This window comes from Oncorhynchus mykiss, chromosome 7 (assembly GCF_013265735.2).
Source record: "Oncorhynchus mykiss isolate Arlee chromosome 7, USDA_OmykA_1.1, whole genome shotgun sequence".
Lineage (NCBI taxonomy): Eukaryota > Metazoa > Chordata > Actinopteri > Salmoniformes > Salmonidae > Oncorhynchus > Oncorhynchus mykiss.
The window spans coordinates 64038927-64061243 of NC_048571.1; the positions used below are offsets into that span (position 1 = coordinate 64038927).

General features: G+C 43.0%; 2 protein-coding genes across 4 annotated transcripts in view; one reads left to right on the forward strand and one right to left on the reverse strand.

Annotated features, from left to right (window-relative positions):
- The first annotated feature begins 271 nt into the window (after positions 1-271).
- On the forward strand, positions 272-11586 carry LOC110528218 (tetraspanin-31). Its single transcript, XM_021610081.2, has 6 exons — positions 272-507; positions 2456-2623; positions 2889-2969; positions 6175-6315; positions 6647-6757; positions 8287-11586. Exons 1-6 carry the CDS (start codon positions 445-447, stop codon positions 8359-8361), a joined length of 639 nt encoding a protein of 212 aa, XP_021465756.2. The 5' UTR covers positions 272-444; the 3' UTR covers positions 8362-11586.
- A 151-nt stretch (positions 11587-11737) lies between these two features.
- LOC110528217 (cyclin-dependent kinase 4) overlaps positions 11738-22317 on the reverse strand; it is a 32695-nt gene continuing 22115 nt past the window's right edge. For all 3 annotated transcript variants that reach the window (XM_036983811.1, XM_036983810.1, XM_036983809.1), the window contains exons 3-8: positions 21929-22064; positions 15944-16111; positions 14951-15060; positions 12888-12938; positions 12578-12713; positions 11738-12288 (exon numbers count right to left, since the gene is read on the reverse strand). In XM_036983811.1, coding sequence (XP_036839706.1) covers positions 12190-12288; positions 12578-12713; positions 12888-12938; positions 14951-15060; positions 15944-16111; positions 21929-22064 — 700 coding nt within the window. In that variant the 3' untranslated portion in view covers positions 11738-12189. The remainder of the gene's footprint in view (positions 12289-12577; positions 12714-12887; positions 12939-14950; positions 15061-15943; positions 16112-21928; positions 22065-22317) is intronic.

Sequence of the window (22317 nt, forward strand, 5' to 3'; positions counted from 1 at the left end):
TCTCCCGAGTCTGTACGGGAGTTGCAGCAATGAGACAAGACCGTAACAACAAATTGGATACCACAAAATTGGGGTGAAAAAGGGGTAAAAGTTAAAAGAAATGTAAAATACAAACAATTATAATTATAAATCCCAAAGCATATGTGTTGACATATGCATGGATATATTTGCAATATTTGATCATTTATTTGTAGTACATGGTCTCGACCATGATGATTGGTTGAAATATATAATTGTTGATATATCTAAACCAATGACAGACAAGTGAGAGCCTCTCTCACCACGCCCACTGTTATTGACAGAGACAGGATAGAGGGTTGTATTGTTGAAAGAGTGAGCGGTGCTTCCTCAAGCTTCGGTTTCGTGAAAGTAGACAAAATAGTGAACAACGACCAGAGGGAAATATTCCTTGTAGTTGGCAAAGTTAGATAGAATATCTTCAAGATGGTTTGTGGGGGATTTACGTGTTCTAAAAATGCTCTTTGTTCTCTCAACGTGGTGTACATGGTAAGTGTCGCTAACTGGCTGTTGCTAATGTTTCCAGCTAACGTTAGCAAAAGAACGATGATGCTAACAGTGGTAGCAGCAGTACTAGCACAGAGCTAACTAGGATCAATGTCCACTATTGTTTCACTGAGATTTAGCTAGAAGCAAACAATGGACTCCAATTTACTGTCATCTGCAAATGTTGTCACTATCAACAAGTTAGCTACTAACATTTATCTATGATTTCTGTAGGAGTAACGTTAACCAGCTAACGCTAGCTATGATATGATTTCACAAGATATTGAAAATGATTACACAAGGATGTGTGGCGCTCACAACAGGCAGAACGTGACAAATCATTTCTGATGATTGACTTGATTACCCGTTAGAGGTTGAATTGTATTTGTGTCGGGTATAAACATGATGGAAGGGTAGCTAGCTACTGTACGCTAATTAACATTTGATTGTATTTGTACCCATTCAGAGGGCATCAGATATGCTCTAGCTAACTCTATACTTTACGTTTGTCAGATGACATAGCTGATTCTGTTGACAAGTGACGGGTAGCTAGCTATGTCACAGACCTCGTGATAGTAAACATAGACAACAGCATTATCTCTGTAATGTCAACCACAGCCATAACTAGAAATTATCTGTATGTACGAGTCATTTGAGGGTTGAAACTCCAGTCATCATACATAGCTAACTGTTATTGTCCCCTTTAATGACCATAGCCATAATAATACGTTTCATTGCATTGCTACTGCACAGGGAACACATTGATATAAGATTAATTATATTGCTGCACATCTTGACAAGTGTTCAATCAGATATCCTGTGTTGGAAAATCTAAATGGTTTACATAGTCAATTTACACATAGCACTGACACACTTACCTCCCCAGACATGCCACCAGGGATATTTTCAAAGGCCACAGGTCCAGAACAAATTCAAATAAACATACAATATTATACAGAGCCAAGATTGCATGGAACTTCCTTCCATCTCATATACCGCAAGTGAACAGCAAACCTGGTTTCAAAAACCAAATAAAGCAACACCTCACAATGCTTCTCCCCCATGTGACATACCTTTTGTGTGTTTGTACTGACATGTATGTGTAACTGATAGATGCACATGGACACTATATGTTAATGTTTTTAAATGTATGTAAATTGTAAAGTATTTTGTCTGTAATGTCTTTTTCATCATGCGTCAATCCTAGTAAGGCTAGCTTTCGCCATTGGTATCAGCTAATTGGGATCCTAATAACATTAACAACAAAATCTCATGTATCAAATCTGTTGCATACGACTTGACACAATTAGATCATAGACATGTGAAGGTCTTGTGGAAAAAATAAATGTTAGCCAAGCACACATTCACAATAAGGTCTTGTCTCGTACCTAGAAGGTATATACCCCCTGACTGTTTTGCGGACAACCATTTTAAAATAGCAACCAATAGTCTCTGTGTTCAAGGTGCATATTAGATTAGCTAGGCCAATTTTCTTTTTTTTCTGGTATAGCCTGGTTGTCACTAATAAAGGTTTACTTGTAGTTCATAGACACCAAGATGGACAAAAGTGTGCGTGCGTACGGGCAATAGTCAGTGTCCGTTTCTTTGCTCATGATTGTATGTATTAGGGATTCATATTTCCCCGAAAATCAACCAAATTACAATCTCCGGGAATAATTCATATTTATCCTATGGGTCCTGGGAAATACTGAAAAGATTATAAGTGCCCATTTTAAAGCGTTTGAAAGCTAGATATGGTCACTATGCCAGGGTTCTCCTCAAATAATGGGTGCTGCACTGCCTTGTCGGCTTGGCTGCACCACTATGTAAAGATTGTAAGTGTTCCCGGGACAGTCCCGGGATCCCGGTTACTCATGTTATTCTCTAGTGTGTAATGTGTCAGTGTTTGTCTCATTCTCCCCTCACTTAGTTTCTCTTTCTTTAACCCCAGTTGGTTGGTCTGTTGCTGATTGGCGTGGCAGCGTGGGGGAAAGGCTTCGGCATCGTGTCCAGCATCCACATCATCGGCGGGGTCATCGCTGTGGGCGTCTTCCTACTGCTTATCTCCATCGTGGGTCTCATTGGAGCCCTCAACCACCACCAAGTCATGCTCTTCTTTGTATCCTTTATATAAAGGGCGTTTACAATCGCAACACACTTTACAATAAAACAATACAATTAAGGAGATCTTCACTGTTGGCCCTATTTATACCAGTATGGGCAGGCAGAGTTGGTCTATAATGTTCCAACAGTCTTTGGTATGGGTCACTGTGCGAGTTTCGTTTTACTTGACTGAATATGGGTCAGTAGTAAAAATGTATTCTCTCAGTCTGTGTGTGCAGCCTTTGAATGTTGGTCTGGTTCCTTGACTGCTTCTCTCTCAGTACATGGTCATTCTATTCCTGGTGTTTCTTTTCCAGTTTGGTGTGTCCTGCTCCTGCCTGGCTATTAACAAGGGACAGCAGGTGTGTGTGTGTGCGTGCGTGTGATCTCTTCCAGCTCCTGTTTTCTATCTTATGTCCCATCGCTCTCTGTCTTTCTTATTGCACACTGCTCTCTATATATGAACGTGTGGTTGTCCCTTGCCTACTTCCGGCGCGTTCCTAGGAAACTATGTATTTTTTATGTGTTATTTCTTACATTGTTACCCCAGGTAATCTTAGGTTTTATTACATACAGTCGGGTGGAACACTTGGATATAAGAGCAACGTCAACTCACCAACATTACGACCAGGAATACGACTTTCCCGAAGCGGATCCTCTGTTTGGCCTACCACCCAGGACAATGGATCGGATCCCAGCCAGCAACCCAAAACAACGGCGCCGTAGAAGGGGCAGACGGAGCGGTCTTCTGGTCAGGCTCCGTATACGGGCACATCGCGCTCCTGAGCATACTACTCGCCAATGTCCAGTCTCTTGACAACAAGGTAGACGAAATCCGAACCAGGGTAGCATTCCAGAGAGACATCCGAGACTAACATTCTTTGTTTCACGGAAACATGGCTCACTCGAGACACGCTATCTGAGTCGATACAGCCATCTGGTTTCTTCACGCATCGCGCATCTCTCTGGTAAGAAGAAGGGCGGGGGTGTATGCCTAATGATTAACGAGACGTGGTGTGATCATAACAACATACAGGAACTCAAGTCCTTTTGTTCACCTGACTTAGAATTACTCACAATCAAATGCAGACCGCATTATCTACCAAGAGAATTCTCTTCGATCATAATCACAGTTGTGTATATTCCACGCTTCAAGGTTGCTTCGAACACGTGGACTGGGATATGTTCCGCATTGCGGCGAACAACAACATTGACGAATACGCTGATTCGGTGTGCGAGTTTATTAACAAGTGCATCAGTGATGTTGTACCCACAGCGTCTATTAAAACATTCCCAAACTAGAAACTGTGGATTAAACTGAACGCGCAAACCACTGCTTTTAATCGGGGCAAGGTGACCGGAATCATGACCGAATACAAACAGTGTAGATATTCCCGCCGCAAGGCAATCAAACAAGCTAAGCGTCAGTACAGAGACAGTGGAGTCGCAATTCAACAGCTCAGACACGTGAGATGTGGCAGGGTCGACAATCAATCACGGACTACAAAAGAAAAACCAGCCTCGTCGCGGATCACGATGCCTTGCTCCCAGACAGACTAAACAACCTTTTTTCTCGCTTTGAGGACAACACAGTGCCCCTGACACGGCCCGCTACCAAAACCTGCGGGCTCTCTTTCACTGTAGCCAACGTGAGTAAAACATTTAAACGTGATAACCCTCGCAGGCCCAGACGGCATCCCCGGCCGCGTCCTCAGAGCATGCGCAGAACAGCTGGCTGGTGTGTTTACAGACATATTCAATCAATCCTTATCTCAGTCTGCTGTCCCCACATGCTTCAAGAGGGCCACCATTGTTCCTGTTCCCAAGAAAGCTAAGGTAACTGAGCTACATGACTACCGCCCTGTAGCACTCACTTCCGTCATCATGAAGTGCTTTGAGAGACTAGTCAAGGACCATATCACCCCCACCCTACCTGACACCCTAGACCCACTCCAATTTGCTTACCGCCCCAATAGGTCCACAGATGACGCAATCGCCATCACACTGCACAATGCCCTAACCCATCTGGTCAAGAGAAATACCTATGTAAGAATGCTGTTCATCGATTACAGCTCAGCATTTAACACCATAGTAAACTCCAAAGTCGTCATTTAGCTTGAGACCCTGTGTCTCGACCCCGCCCTGTGCAACTGGGTCCTGGACTTCCTGACGGGCCGCCCCCAGATGGTGAGGATAGGTAACATCTCCACCCCGCTGATCCTCAACACTGGGTCCCCACAATGGTGCGTTCTCAGCCCTCTCCTGTACTCCCTGTTCACCCACAACTGCGTGGCCATGCACGCCTCCAACTCAATCATCAAGGTTGCAGACGACACTACAGTGGTAGGCTTGATTACCAACAACGACGAGACGGCTTACAGGGAGGAGGTGAGGGCCCTCGGAGTGTGGTGTCAGGAAAACAACCTCTCACTCAACGTCAACAAAACAAAGGAGATGATCGTGGACTTTAGGAAACAGCAGAGGGAGCAGCCCCCTATCTACATTGATGGGACAGTAGTGGAGAGGCTGGAGAGTTTTAAGTTTCTCGGCGTACACATTACGGACAAACTGAAATGGTCCACCCACACAGACTTCAGGAGGCTGAAGAAATTTGGCTTGTCGCCAAAAACACTCACAAACTTTTACAGATGCACAATCGAGAGCATCCTGTCGGGCTATATCACCGCCTGGTACAGCAGCAGCTCCGCCCACAACCGTAAGGCTCTCTAGAGGGTAGTGAGGTCTGCACAATGCATCACTGGGAGTAAACTACCTGCCCTCCAGGACACCTACACCACCCGATGTCACAGGAAGGCCAAAAAGATAATCAAGGACAACAACCACCCGAGCCACTGCCTCTTTACCCTGCTATCATCCAGAAGGCGAGGTCTGTACAGGTGCATCAAAGCTGGGACCGAGAGACTGAAAAACAGCTTCTATCTCAAGGCCATCAGACTGTTAAACAGCCATCACTAACATTGAGTGGCTGCTGCCAACATACTGACTCAACTCCAGCCATTTTAATAATGGATGTATGTAATCAATTTATCACTAGCCACTTTATATAATGTTTACATACCCCACATTACTAATCTCATATGTATATACTGTACGCTATACCATCTACTGCATCTTGCCATCTTGATGTAATGTATCACTAGCCACTTTAAACAATGCCACTTCATATAATGTTTTCATACTCTACATTACTCATCTCATATGTTTATACTGTACTCTATACCATCTACTGCATCTTGCCTATGCTGTTCGGCCATCACTCATTTATATATTTGTATGTACATATTCGTATTCATTCCTTTACACTTGTGTGTGTGTGTGTGTGTGTGTATAAGGTAGTTGTTGTGAAATTGTTAGGTCATATTACTTGTTAAATATTACTGCATGGTCGGAACTAGAAGCACAAGCGTTTCACTACACTTGCATTAACATCTGCTAACCATGTGTATATGACAAATACATTTGATTTGCCTTGTGTGTTACAGTCTTTGCCATTCCGCAGCACTCCTGTCACTGTCCTCACCTGTGTGTGTTTGGTCTCCAACCCAGGTGAAGCTGTTGAGTGCTACCTGGGCATTGATGAGCAACGACACACGGCTGGGCGTGGAGAACAAGTTGAACTGCTGTGGGCTGCTGAACAACAACCAGAGCAAAGAGCAGTTCAACGAGGACGTGAAACTCTGCAATGCGGTGAGGGAGACACACCAGTTTGCTCTCTGCGCTCAGCCTTTAAGGCCTTTCTCTCTGGATGTGGTTCTCTGCATGTGGTTTAAGCCACTCTGGTTACTCTCTGCCCTCAACAGCTTTCCCAACCTGTCTTAACCATTACAGATCAAAAACAAAACCAGCACTGGACTGCCTATTATAGGTAGAAAGAAATAAAAAAAAAACAGGATCGCAGTAGACCGTAATCTTATGGTTGGCCTTTTACTCTTTATGCAGATGCAGTCGTATGTTTGGACTTCCTCTCTTTATGTGATTGTTGTCTCATTGAAGGCTTTCTCGCTCCCTCTCTGTGTAGCCCTGTAAACATGGCGGGGAATGTTTCAACTGTGGGGACTTGATGCTGCAGCACGCTGCAGAGGCTCTGAAAATACTGGGTGCAGTAGGACTCTTCTTCAGCTTCACAGAGGTCAGGAAACCGCTCCTGACTATACCTATAAGAGCTAAAATACACACATCACAACACTCGCACTCATCCCTAAATGCACAAAGGGGGGAATTCCGACCTGAGTTAAGCACATGTAAATGGTTTGTAATTCTCTTTTTTATGCACTTTTCTCTCCATGCGTATTCTGACCTTGAACTTAAGCACGAGAATAGCATACTATTCATTTGGGTGGAGATTTAAGAAATGACGATGTCACACCGAATTCTGACCTTGACTTAATTCCCCTCATAATTCCACCACCTTTACGCGCGATTACTAAGGTTGAGCAACACCATCTTTATTTTTTCCCGGAAGAACTAACACCATACTCCATGCACTGTAATTTACAAATTGATAAAAGCTAGGTAAATGAGTAAGCCATTTGGATAAGGGGATTGTAAATATAAATTACAATTGTTTGAGATCTATTTTATCTTATGATCACTGGAGACATGTGAAACCAGATATATGGCAGCAAACTGAATCATATCAACATATTTCCTTTTCCACAGTGAAGTTATGAAATGTTGGTTTTATACAGTAACTTGGGATGAAATTTGGAGGCTCAAGCAAAAGGCCTCTGTAGCCATGCGCAAATGACAGTATAGCGCCAAACCTATAGAGTTGATTTATGATTTCTACAATGTTTTAATTATAAGGCCAGACTTTTCAGAATTATTTTTTATGTTATTATTATTATTATAATATCTTTTTTTGTATTGTGTTAGCTGCTTTCGGTAGCCACCATCAGTTATACCCAGTCTATTTGAGTCATTATGGAACTCAGACCACACGTAGCAGGTTAAACCTGGAGCCTGGCGCACTGTTCACAATGACTGGATTTTGTCACCATAGTTGCATGATTATTAGGGTCGATATATAGGACTACTGTTCAACCCCTATTGTACACTTTTTTCACCTTCCAATATTTCATGGATCGAACGATTTGAATATGTAAACTTTCAGGATGAATCAAACCACTATTTGATTCACAAATGTATTTTGTGCGTGAAGGCTCTCTAAACCAGCTTTTTATTATTCATAAATACTATCCTAACGCTAAATTGTATACAAGATCAGAGCTTCTTTTTTTTTTGCCCAATTGGTGCTGAAAAGGAGACGCGTGTATATTTACATGGCTTTCTTTCATTGAGCCCTAATATTCTGAATTGTTCTCCATTTATTTTAGTGAATCTGTCAAATTCTAATTTAAAGGTAATCCATATTTAAAGGGATGGCTTTAGATAAATGTACTGAAAACTCCATCTGTTGGCCAGCAAGTGGGAGGGTTTTCAGCGGTTTAATTAAATATATTCAGCAGGCGCAAGGGCCCACGCCTGTAAAGCCCATTACACCGCTGCATAAGGTAAATCTGAATACAAACTACGGAGAAGTGTGTGAGAAAGGCGTACATTTCCTTGGTCTGAATCGGGGCCCATACAGTACAGGTGAACACTATCACCATATACAGACACACATACACACTTCTCATGAATGTTGTTCTGTTTCAGATCTTGGGTGTGTGGCTGGCTGCACGTTACAGGAACCAGAAGGATCCAAGAGCCAACCCCAGTGCGTTCCTATAAGAGCAGAGCGTGAAGAGGTCCACAAGTTACGCACCATGATATAGACATACACCAGGGTACCAAACATGCACACACACAAAATACAACATTGGAGATACACAGATGTGCCAATATGAAAAGAACAACACACACTCGCAGCCTGATGCCAATTGACAAGCCACTAAGTACCTTCTGGTTCTCACATGTGCATACACCCGCACTGGGGAAGAAAAGGCCATGTTGGTCTGTACAGTTTCTTCTCATGTATGATAGGATTGTTCAACAGCTTTTTTTTGTATAACTTCTGTATGTCAGTGTTTCTCAACCTCTGGTCTGTGGACCTGCACTGCTCTTTGGGATAATGGGGACCACTCCCTCAGATGCTAATACTTATTTACTTTGTTCTTAATTAGAAGTTTTAAACAACACAGTTCTCCAGAGGTATATCTGGTTCATGTTCATTAGAAACCAAACAGAAGAACATGTACAGAAACAAGGAGGGACCTGCACTTTTCCAATAAGAAAGTTTTTATTTTCCTTTCTACGTTTTGCTACGGTGTGCTCTAATGAATATGAGCCTGTGCTCACTAGTCCCTGGGACCAAACCAGTTGAACGACCCCATTCAGAGACCACTCTCCCTGTCTGTCCATGATGTGGTTAGACTACACAGACGCAGCACCCTGTGCACCAACTACCAGCATAGCACTGTGTGTGATGGCATACACAGAATTGATCTTATTTTAACCAAGAAAAATCATTTATAATTTAAGGGTTTTGTCTATGCCACAAAATGTTGCAATTGTGACAATTTTACATAGTGGGCTTCTATTCATTTTTAACAAGATGTCATTATGTGCGGTGTGGCCATCAATATTTCTTGACAAAGAGAGGTGCCATATAGATCATGTCATGTTAGTGCCTCGGGTGGGAATTAGATTTTGTGCCAAACTATTGATTAAGAGGGGTTACTGAATTGGATAGTCTATAGCTACATTTCTCTTCCTTTGGAGCTAAAACATAACACTTTAATGGAGTTAAGAATGATGAGACAGTTCAGACAAATGTGGGTGTAATTCAGTTAACCCCCCCCATCCATTCACATAACACTTTAATGGAGTTAAGAATGATGAGACAGTTCAGACAAATGTGGGTGTAATTCAGTTACCCCCCCCCATCCATTCACATAACACTTTAATGGAGTTAAGAATGATGAGACAGTTCAGACAAATGTGGGTGTAATTCAGTTAACCCCCCCCATCCATTCACATAACACTTTAATGGAGTTAAGAATGATGAGACAGTTCAGACATGTGGGTGTAATTCAGTTAACCCCCCCATCCATTCACATAACACTTTAATGGAGTTAAGAATTATGAGACAGTTCAGACAAATGTGGGTGTAATTCAGTTAACCCCCCCCATCCATTCACATAACACTTTAATGGAGTTAAGAATGATGAGACAGTTCAGACAAATGTGGGTGTAATTCAGTTAACCCCCCCCATCCATTCACATAACACTTTAATGGAGTTAAGAATGATGAGACAGTTCAGACAAATGTGGGTGTAATTCAGTTAACCCCCCCATCCATTCACATAACACTTTAATGGAGTTAAGAATGATGAGACAGTTCAGACAAATGTGGGTGTAATTCAGTTAACCCCCCCCCCATCCATTCACATAACACTTTAATGGAGTTAAGAATGATGAGACAGTTCAGACAAATGTGGGTGTAATTCAGTTAACCCCCCCCATCCATTCACATAACACTTTAATGGAGTTAAGAATGATGAGACAGTTCAGACAAATGTGGGTGTAATTCAGTTAACCCCCCCATCCATTCACATAACACTTTAATGGAGTTAAGAATGATGAGACAGTTCAGACAAATGTGGGTGTAATTCAGTTAACCCCCCCCCCATCCATTCACATAACACTTTAATGGAGTTAAGAATGATGAGACAGTTCAGACAAATGTGGGTGTAATTCAGTTAACCCCCCCCATCCATTCACATAACACTTTAATGGAGTTAAGAATGATGAGACAGTTCAGACAAATGTGGGTGTAATTCAGTTAACCCCCCCCATCCATTCACATAACACTTTAATGGAGTTAAGAATGATGAGACAGTTCAGACAAATGTGGGTGTAATTCAGTTAACACTTTATTCAACATGCATTTGCTCCTGTATAATATTACATTTGTTTTGTTTGTGGTACTATGGACACTAGAGGGCGTTTGAACCTGAGTAAAAGTTGTCATTAAACAATTCATCTGGACCACCAGAGTTAATTGTGGAGATGCTATGGGAAATGCAACATGTTTTTCTCACATCTCTCCTTGGCCTGTCCTGATATGCACCACCATCAAGTGCAGCCAGTTTCAAAAGTTGAGACAAACTGTAGTCTGGAGATTGTAACACTTTGATTAGGAATATACAATGAAGGGAAATGTAGAACTACAGCACAAAGCAATGGGCAGCACAGTTTTTGGATGATCTAGCTTAAGTGGTGTTCCACTACCAGTCTTCATATATTGACACTGAACCATTTCAACCATCTGATCCTTTTCTGTGCATATTTGTTTCCACTTGATCTATTTTCTAATTAACCTGAAAGTGTTTTCCTAGTGGCACTTTGCCTGATTTTATTTATTTGCCTGTCATTGGAGGAAATCATTTTCTATGGCCTAATTGTTGCGATCTTGGAGGAAGTTTAAAACTAGGGATGTGCCTGTAGCTTTTAACCACCTGCCTAAATACTTAGCATACCAGTGACTGTTCACAACAATTGTCAATTTACAGTGTCTTAAAACTGAGAAGAGTTGAGGAATGAGTTTTATTAAGTATTGCCCTTAATGGTAACCCTGCTAAAAGCCTTTGGTTGCACAGTGCCTCTGCACAGCAATGGGTTGTCAGAGTTAGTATGTTAGTCCCGTGGCACTTCCAAAGGCTGTGAGACTGCCACTATACGTCCTGACTCAAGGTTTTAGTTCCCCTAAAGTTTGTCCATGATTGACAGAATGACTCATGCTCAGTGATTATGACAATGACTCAGCTTCCTGTTGCTTTTCACCCAAATGGCACCCTATTCCCTATATAGTGGACTGCTTTAAAGTAGGGCACTATATACGGAACAGGATGCCATTTGGGACTCAAACGTTCCTACTGTGGACTTGATTGCCTGCTTAACCTTAAGGTTTCTTTTTTGTGCAACACGTTTTTCCTATTAAATGTCATGATTCAGGAGCCTGGCTTGTTCAGTCATTTCATTCACTTCTCTGAATTTATAAATCTGAAGTCATTTCAGATTAAAGAAGCAAACAAGACATTAATTAACACACTTTGAATTAACCTAGAAATTGAAAAGGGATATAAAATGTACAGTTAAATGCCTGTTAGTTGATTGGAGCAGCTTTATTAGTCTTTGCAACACTGATACATTGGGATGCTTGGTACAGAAAAACACATTTGGCCTGTAAACCTGTTCAACAAATGCCACTTAGCTACTGTGTTCATGTGTGAATTTACAAAAATACATTAAGCTTTAATATTAATGACAGTTATTCCGTGTTGTGTATGGGTGCACATTTCACTTGGGGAATGAACGAGTCAATCCCTCTTCAGGTTCATATCCATATGGTCCTAAAACCCCACTTCTCACCTTACATTCTCCAGGTGGTCCACTGGGTGTGACTAGCTTGTGTAGTAAGAGTTTTTTTTTTTTTTTTTTTTTTTTTAAGGACCCACAACAGGAACCTGGCCTGAAATGCACTGAATGACAATTACACAAATGGAGTCAGGGTTACCATTCCTCATGGTACCGTCCTTCCATGTCATTAACTGCATTTCAATCATTTGTCACTTCCTCCTCATTCTCCTGGAAGTAAGGATGTTCTAGAGCATTCAGGGCAGAGATTCTTCTTAGAGGGTCAAAAGTTAGCATTTTCTGTGGGAAAAACAGAACACTTGAGTTTAAAAATGTGAATCAAGTAAGACAATTACAAGTAGGGTTTGTCCTATCTTGTATAGGCCATAACTTTATTTCGTTAATCATAGCTTTTACAAGCATTGGTCTGGATAATAAAATAATACTCTTTTGGCCAGGATTCACACTAACCCAAGTGGATGCTGGACCGGTTTATACAATTCTACCATTTTGCATTTCAATGCTACCAAAAAGTTTATTTTCAAACCGAATACCTTCCACAGCTGGTTAGAAAACCAAGAAGTCTCACCAGCAGCAACTCTGTCCCCTGTTTATTGATCTCTGGTGCGTAGTCGGTGATTGGGCCGGGGCTAATAGGACTGAAGTTGTGTCGTGAGAGGGTGACATCAGCAGGCCACTCCTCCTCAGGTGGCAGGCCAATCACACTGTGGAATGGCAGACAGGAAGGTTCAAGCCAGCCAGTCAGACAAGCATTGAATTGACAGAAGACTGATCCAAAGTGACAAGATGGTTACGTCCCAAATGGCACTTGTCAAAAGAAGTGCACTATATAGGGTGCCATTTGGGATACAAACAAAGAGATTCCAGCCCATACTCACTTGAATATCTTTCCCAGTTGGTCCACTTCAGAGTCTCCACAGAACAATGGTCTACATGAGAGAGTTTGGATTTGGGTTAAAGTGCTGTTGGCCAATTTCCCCAGCTGTGAAACGAGCAGTACCGTCTGTCTATTATATGCCCCCAAATGTCCCCATTTTATTGTACCGACCTATGGCCATGTCTGTGGGAGATTACAGTGGCCTGGCTGACCATTCTGTGTAGATTGGTGTGGCCTGGTCGTTAGTGTGGGACCATAATGATAAGAGAAGAATCCCTGAGTGCCACAGCAGTAGTCTGCTATACTGCCATTTGACTACATGGTGGCAGCATAATCACAGAAATGAGTGCTCGGTCACACTACAGCCAGAAACAAATTGGGTTTGTCTTGCTCCATATGTGACTCGTTCCAGGAAACTAGGCATATGTCGCTACTTCACAGGAGAGCCATTTGAACAAACATTTATTTTTTTAAATCAAAATGTGTTTTTTGGCAGAAATGCCTTCTGAAACACGTGAACTTTCATGTGCCTTAATAACAAATGTGTATGCCATCTGTAAATACGAATACAATTGTTAAATTACAAGCCTATCTGGTAAAGCCACAAAAAAAGTGAACAACCTTCTCACTAACCATGATTGGCTGGGATTATGAGTGGGCTGGACATGCCGAGAGGAGTTCAGATTGGTCTGCCATACAGAAGGTTTCTGTCTAATTGAGCTGATAAGTCTGTTGGTAATCCTGTCCTTCTACACATTTCTGCCATCATATGCTATCTGGGGGCCCCGGGGCATGTACCCTGGGTGCCTGTTTGATAATCTGGCCATGAGTGTTAACTTTGCCGTGTGGAATATTATCGATAAATCCAATGGGAATCATGTTAGAATGTCAGATTAAGGGCCTCCCGAGTGGCGAGGTGGTCAAAGGCACTGCATCGCACCTTGCACCTTTATTCCACACACAGAGACGTGTACAAAGTTCTCCCCCCATTTGGCAAATCTGACCATAATTCTATCCTCTGGATTTCTGCTGTCAAGCAAAAACTAAACAGTGACTCGGTCAATAAGAAAGTGGTCAGATGAAGCAGATTCTAAACTACAGGACTGTTTTGCTAGCACAGACTGGAATATGTTCTGGAATTCTTCTGATGGATTTGAGGAGTACACCACAACAGTCACTGGCTTCATCAATAAGTGCATCTGACGTCATCCTCACAGTGACCCTAAATTCATACCCCAACCAGAAGCCATGGATTACAGGCAACATCCGCACTGAGCTAAAGGCTAGAGCTGCCGCTTTCAGTGAGCGGGACTCTAACCCGGAAGCCTATAAGAAATCACGCTATGACCTCCGACGAACAACAAAAAACAGGCAAAGCGCCAATACAGGACTAAGATCGAATCGTATTACACCGGCTCTAGTTCTCGTGCCCAAGAAAGCGAAGGTAACCTGCCTAAATGACTACCGACCCGTAGCACTCACGTCTGTAGCCATGAAGTGCTTTGAAAGACTGGTCATGCTCACATCAACACCATTATCTCAGAAACTCTAGACCCACTCCAATTTGTATACCGCCCCAACGGATCCACAGATGATGTAATCCCTATTGAACTCAACACTGCCCTTTCCCACCTGGACAAAAGGGCGGCAGGGGTGGTGGGTACCCTAGTGGTTAGAGCGTTGGGACAGTAACCGTACATTGACTCTGTATCGGTACCCTCTTTATATAGCCTCGCTTGTTATAATTAAACAGCAGCAGTAAAATGTTACTTGTATTTTCTATTTTTTACTTAACCAAGCATTGTTGGACATCCAGCCAATTTTATATAATTGGGACGCATTGGAGTCAACATGGGCCAGCATCCCTGTGGAACGCTTTCGACACGCTCCATGCTCTGACCAATTGAGGCTGTTCTGAGGTCAGGGGGGTGGGGGGGATGCAACTCAATATTGGGAAGGTGTTCTTAATGTTTTGAACACTCATTGTACATTACGAGTCTCAAAAGATAAATACAGGTATTTCCCAGTACATCAAATAAGCCTTCACAAGCCCTGACCACTCACTTGCGTCGGAACATCTCAGCAAAGATGCAGCCCGTGCTCCAGATGTCCACAGGTGTTGCGTAGGTGGACTGGAGCAGGACCTCAGGAGGCCTGTACCACAGAGTCACCACCTGAGAGTCATGGAGGAGAGAGTTGGTAGTATTATGAATGCATATTAATTTTAATGCATGAAAACTGAAATCTGCCATACCGAATTTATACCAGCATGTCACCTGTGCAATTAGACGCAAAAATAAAAAACACTCTAGATCACCTTTACTCCACACAGAGACACATACAAAGCCCTCCCACATCATCCATTTGGCAAATCTGACCAGAAGTCTATCCTCCTGATTCCTGCTTAAAAGCAAAAACTCAAACAGGAAGTACCTTTGACGAGCTCAATACGGAAGTGGTGCTATGAAACGGATGCTAAGCTACAGGACTGTTTCTCTAGCAAAGACTGGAATTTGTTCAGGGATTCATCCTGTTTGTCTATGCTGATTGCCTAGTCACTTTTACCCCTACCTACATGTACAGATTACCACAACTACCACCCCTGCACATTGAATCAGTACTTATACTCTTTGTATATAGCCTCGTAATTTTTTTGTGCTACTATATCCTTTTATTTTTTGCACACACAAAAATACTGTCTGCATTGTTGGGAAAGGGCTCATAAGTAAGCATTTCACCATAAAGTCTACCCTGTTGTATTCGGCACATGACAAATAATTTTTTTTCATTGAATATTTAAAACATACAATATACTTGCAGTGAAGCCGCTCAACAACTACATCACATTAGTGATGCAACCAGGGTCAACGTCCTGCTCAAGAGCACGTCGACAGATCTCCCACAAGGTCAAAAACGGGGACCTGAACCAGCGATCCCTCAACCCAAGCTCCCAAACGCCAGCCCTCCAAGACCCCCCCAAGTGTAAAGCATAAGTAAGCATTATGGTGAATGCACAGAGACCCCTTCAATGCTCAACCATAGTGTGTGTCTTCCTACCACAGGAGTGAGGGCCATGTGGTAGCTGTAGATCCTTGCCAGTCCAAAGTCGGCCAGCTTCACCTGACCACGGCTGGTGACCAGGATGTTCTCTGGCTTCAGGTCCCGGTGCACCACGCGGTTCGAGTGGAGGAATGCCAGGCCACACAGCAACTGACGCATCAGGTCCTAACACACACAGGGGGACACATTTAACCTGCGTACCATGCTCAACCCACTCAACAGTCTTCCATCACAACCAGCCAGGTAGAATGAGAGGGAAACCTATACTGACTGTACAGCTGGTCCTGTGTGTAAACAGGCCTGGATAGGGCTGTGGTGGTCATGAAATTCTGTCAGCCGGTGATTGTCAACTGCCGGTCTCACGGTAACTGACAGTTAAATAACAAACACATTTAGCAACTCCTAGCTTCCACGCATAGCGTACCAGCCATTGATGCAGACCTTTGGAACATATACATTTTAAAAAGTCTAATAAATCCATGTAATATAACCTACACTATCACAATAAATCCATTACATATTTTAGACGGGTCTAAAGAAACATGATATGAAGAAAATGTCATCTACTTCAGAAGAACAGAATAGCATACTCTGAGTTGTCCTTATGTTAGGCCCTGATCTGGCTATGCCATTTTTTTTTATTTAACTAGGCAAGCCAGTTAAGAACAAATTCTTATTTACAATGACGGCCTAAACCGGCCAAACCCTGAAGACGCTGGGCCAATTGTGCGCCACCCTATACTCCCAATCATGGAGTATAGGGTGAAACAGGTCCCTCTATATGCTTAATTTAAGTTATTTATGCAACTTTTGTTGGCTGCATGATGCGACTAATGTTCTGCTTTGTTTCCTGCACAGGCTGTGCACACTTCATCAGTCTCTCATTCACAATTTGAAAAGCACTTGACAATGCCTCGAATTTCCTGGCGGCATCCCCCTAGTGTGGCCGTAATGACCCCTAAAAAAATCCATGCTTTTTGCGACCAGTGGCTGTTGTGCCCTTGGGCTGAATATAATCATTTTTATTCCCTTCTCCCGGCTGAGTGTTTCGAAGCACCTCTCACTCAAAAAAATGGCTCTCTCAGATATCGCAATTCTAATTAGCCAATGCCCGTCACGTGATCGGGTTCTTCTCACAGGCATCTATCTCAGCTCCGAAGTAGGCAAGTGAAGACATACATCTGGGTTGCAAGTGCACGCTTCCTTCTTATCAAATTCTGAGATGTTAGAAGAACTGTCCACATTTCCCTTGTCGTCAGCCAACAAGACGAGTCGGCCTAACGAACAACAAAACCACTAGCCTATGTCAATCTACTAACCCCCATAGTACAAAAGTTGACCTATTCTATTCATCAGTGGATTAATGTGCTTAATTTTAAAAGTAGTTATTTGGCCACTTTAGTTGTCAAATCAAAATCAAATCAAATTGTGATACAGTTGTGATACAAACCTTATTAAAACATACAGGCCGATGGGCTAGGCTACATGAAGTGTGGGACTATGATTTGAAAAGGTCGCAAAAAAAGGCATGCCCCATTTTCTGCCTTACTGCACACAAGCTGGGCATCATTCACAAGTGATAGGCTAATATTGTCACTCAACAGACTATTGTTGATTAAATATTGTCTTTACAAATACTAAATAATATATGTGTGAAATTTGTTTTGATTTAGAATGGACCATTATCATGCACCTGTCTCGGAACAGGGGCCCAAAAAAAACAACATGTAATCTATACACTTAAATAGTGAATGGAGGACGCTTTTCCTGTGGTTAATTTTCATGCCAGTCAGGTAGGCTATACTCATGTTGTAAAGCGAAGCAATGTGCTTAATATTAGGAAAGTTGAGAAATAAATATAGTAGGCCGAGCCTATAGAGAGCTGATGGGATCCTCCTAATTTTAATTAAGGCCATCAAAACTCGTTTCACACGCATTTCCATAGCCTATAGAAACGTTGCGCAATATGAGCTCATGGGCTCTCAAAGAGTTTGATTAGATTTTTGATTACATTGATGTCAGAGTGATTAGAGGGACAATAGAGTGCTGAGTACCAGGCAGTTAGCAAGTTTGGTAGGCTACTAATGACCATCAGCAGCATTAGAGCTTGGAGAAGCCTAGTTAACGTGACTAAACGGTCACGTGGAATTTGACTGCGGTCATGACTCGTGACTGTCGGTAAAATGGTCACTGTAACAGCCCTAGGCCTGGTTCCATTTCAGTCCCTGGCCCCTAGACCTTACCGCTTCGTTAGCAATGTGGCAGAAGTTCTACTTCAACTATTGGAGGTATAGTACTGCTATCCAAACGCTTCTGATTACCAAACAATGCAGGTGTGTGGAGCCAAAGAGCAGGGACAGTCTTGGTCAACTGACAACAGCCAAAGTAGGTGGAAGATCATGCAAGTGTATAGTGTTGGGTGGACTACCTCTTTAACATGGTTTACATGCAGACGACACCATTCTGTATACTACTGGCCCTTCCTTGGACACTGTGCTATCTAACCTCCAAACGAGCTTCAATGCCATACAACACTCCTTCCGTGGCCTCCAACTGCTCTTAAACGATAGTAAAACCAAATGCATGCTTTTCAACCGTTCACTGCCTGCACCCGCACGCCCGACTAGCATCACCACCCTGGATGGTTCCAACCTAGAATATGTGGACATCTATAAGTACCTAGGTGTCTGGCTAATCAAATCTAGAGTCGGCTTTCTATTCCGCAACAAAGCCTCCTTCACTCACGCCGCCAAACTTACCCTAGTAAAACTGACTATCCTACCGATCCTCGACTTCGGCGATGTCATCTGCAAAATAGCTTCCAATACTCTACTCAGCAAACTGGATGCAGTTTATCACAGTGCCATCCGTTTTGTTACTAAAGCACCTTATACCACCCACCACTGCGACCTGTATGCTCTAGTCGGCTGATCCTCGGTACATATTCGTCGCCAGACCCACTGGCTCCAGGTCATCTACAAGTCCATGCTAGGTAAAGCTCCGCCTTATCTCAGTTCACTGGTCACGATTGCAACACCCACCCGTAGCACGTGCTCCAGCAGGTGTATCTCACTGATCATCCCTAAAGCCAACACCTCATTTGGCCGCAATTCCTTCCAGTTCTCTGCGGCCTGTGACTGGAACGAATTGCAAAAATCGCTGAAGTTGGAGACTTTTATCTCCCTCACCAACTTTAAACATCTGCTATCTGAGCAGCTAACCGATCGCTGCAGCAGTACATAGTCCATCTGTAAATAGCCCACCCAATCTACCTACCTCATCCCCATACTTTTTTTATTACTTTTCTGCTCTTTTGCACACCAGTATCTCTACCTGCACATGACCATCTGATAATTTATCACTCCGGTGTTAATCTGCTAAATTGTAATTATTCGCCTACCTCCTCATGCCTTTTGCACACAATGTACAGTGCCTTGCGAAAGTATTCGGCCCCCTTGAACTTTGCGACCTTTTGCCACATTTCAGGCTTCAAACATAAAGATATAAAACTGTATTTTTTTGTGAAGAATCAACAACAAGTGGGACACAATCATGAAGTGGAATGACATTTATTGGATATTTCAAACTTTTTTAACAAATCAAAAACTGAAAAATTGGGCGTGCAAAATTATTCAGCCCCTTTACTTTCAGTGCAGCAAACTCTCTCCAGAAGTTCAGTGAGGATCTCTGAATGATCCAATGTTGACCTAAATGACTAATGATGATAAATACAATCCACCTGTGTGTAATCAAGTCTCCGTATAAATGCACCTGCACTGTGATAGTCTCAGAGGTCCGTTAAAGCGCAGAGAGCATCATGAAGAACAAGGAACACACCAGGCAGGTCCGAGATACTGTTCTGAAGAAGTTTAAAGCCGGATTTGGATACAAAAAGATTTCCCAAGCTTTAAACATCCCAAGGAGCACTGTGCAAGCGATAATATTGAAATGGAAGGAGTATCAGACCACTGCAAATATACCAAGACCTGGCCGTCCCTCTAAACTTTCAGCTCATACAAGGAGAAGACTGATCAGAGATGCAGCCAAGAGGCCCATGATCACTCTGGATGAACTGCAGAGATCTACAGCTGAGGTGGGAGACTCTGTCCATAGGACAACATATATTGCACAAATCTGGCCTTTATGGAAGAGTGGCAAGAAGAAAGCCATTTCTTAAAGATATCCATAAAAAGTGTTGTTTAAAGTTTGCCACAAGCCACCTGGGAGACACACCAAACATGTGGAAGAAGGTGCTCTGGTCAGATGAAACCAAAATTGAACTTTTTGGCAACAATGCAAAACGTTATGTTTGGCGTAAAAGCAACACAGCTGAACACACCATCCCCACTGTCAAACATGGTGGTGGCAGCATCATGGTTTGGGCCTGCTTTTCTTCAGCAGGGACAGGGAAGATGGTTAAAATTGATGGGAAGATGGATGGAGCCAAATACAGGACCATTCTGGAAGAAAACCTGATGGAGTCTGCAAAAGACCTGAGCCTGGGACAGAGATTTGTCTTCCAACAAGACAATGATCCAAAACATAAAGCAAAATATACAATGGAATGGTTCAAAAATAAACATATCCAGGTGTTAGAATGGCCAAGTCAAAGTCCAGACCTGAATCCAATCGAGAATCTGTGGAAAGAACTGAAAACTGCTGTTCAAATGCTCTCCATCCAACCTCACTGAGCTCGAGCTGTTTTGCAAGGAGGAATGGGAAAAAAATGCAGTCTCTCAATGTGCAAAACTGATAGACATACCCCAAGCGACTTACAGCTGTAATCGCAGCAAAAGGTGGCGCTACAAAGTATTAACTTAAGGGGGCTGAATAATTTTGCACGCCCAATTTTTCAGTTTTTGATTTGTTAAAAAAGTTTGAAATATCCAATAAATGTCGTTCCACTTTATGATTGTGTCCCACTTGTTGTTGATTCTTCACATAAAAATACAGTTTTATATCTTTATGTTTGAAGCCTGAAATGTGGCAAAAGGTCGCAAAGTTCAAGGGGGCCGAATACTTTCGCAAGGCACTGTATAAACATTGGCAGTACAATGGCCTTACTGAAAAGCTCAGTGACTTTCAACTTGGCGTCATCATAGAATGCCACCTTTCCAACAAGTCAGTTCGTCAAATTTCTGCCCAGGTCAACTGTAAGTGCTGTTATTGTAAAGTGGAAACGTTTAGGAGCAACAACGGCTCAGCCGCAAAGTGGAAGGCCACACAAGCTCACCGAACGGGACCGGTGAGTGATTAAGTGCGTAGCGCGTAAAAAAAACATATCCTTGGTTGCAACACTTCCTACCGAGTTCCAATCCAAACTGCCTCTGGAAGCAACGTCAGTACAATAAATGTTAGTCTAGAGCTGCATGAAATGGGTTTCCATGGCCAAGCAGCCGCACACAAGTCTAACATCACCATGCGCAATGCCAAGCGTTGGCTGGACTGGTGTAAAGCTCGCCGCCATTGGACTCTGGAGCAGTTGAAACGCATTCTCTGGAGTGATGAATCACGCTTAACCATCTGGCAGTCCGACGGACGAATCTGGGTTTGGCGGATGCCAGGAGAACGCTACCTGCCCGAATGCATAGAGCCAAATGTAAAGTTTGTTGGAGGAGGAATAATGTTCTGGGGCTGTTTTTCATGGGTCGGGCCCCTTAGTTCCAGTAAAGGTAAATCTTAACGCTACAGCATACAATGACATTCTAGACGATTCTGTGCTTCCAACTTTCTAGTTTGGGGAAGGCCCTTTCCTTTTGGTCATGTAGTGTATTTATTAACATGGTTTACGGGGACCTAATAGGTTATATTTAACATGGTTTACGGGGACCTAATAGGTTATATTTAACATGGTTTACGGGGACCTAATAGGTTATATTTAACATGGTTTACGGGGACCTAATAGGTTATATTTAACATGGTTTACGGGGACCTAATAGGTTATATTTTACATGGCTAACGGGGAACTGGGGGGCTTCTTACTTGGATGCGGCTGGGAGGCAGTCCTGGGGCGGGGGCCTTCTCTAGGTAGGTCTTAAGGTCCTGGTCCACGTGCTCAAACACCAGGGTGACTTTAGTCTCCTGATCCGTCCTCAGGGTAGCACACACGTCCATGAGCCTGACGTACACACAAACACAGAACACACACGCCCATGAGCCTGATGTACACACAAACACAGAACACACACGCCCATGAGCCTGATGTACACACAAACACAGAACACACACGCCCATGAGCCTGATGTACACACAAACACAGAACACACACGCCCATGAGCCTGATGTACACACAAACACAGAACACACACGCCCATGAGCCTGATGTACACACAAACACAGAACACACACGCCCATGAGCCTGATGTACACAC

What these genes read in the sequence shown, in the direction of transcription:
- LOC110528218 (XM_021610081.2), top strand. Translation starts at nt 445, where the DNA reads ATGGTTTGTGGGGGATTTACGTGTTCTAAAAATGCTCTTTGTTCTCTC. An exon ending in CTCTCAACGTGGTGTACATG is followed by an intron (nt 508 to 2,455) that starts GTAAGTGTCGCT and finishes CTTTAACCCCAG; the next exon opens with TTGGTTGGTCTGTTGCTGAT. An exon ending in ACGTGAAACTCTGCAATGCG is followed by an intron (nt 6,316 to 6,646) that starts GTGAGGGAGACA and finishes CTCTCTGTGTAG; the next exon opens with CCCTGTAAACATGGCGGGGA.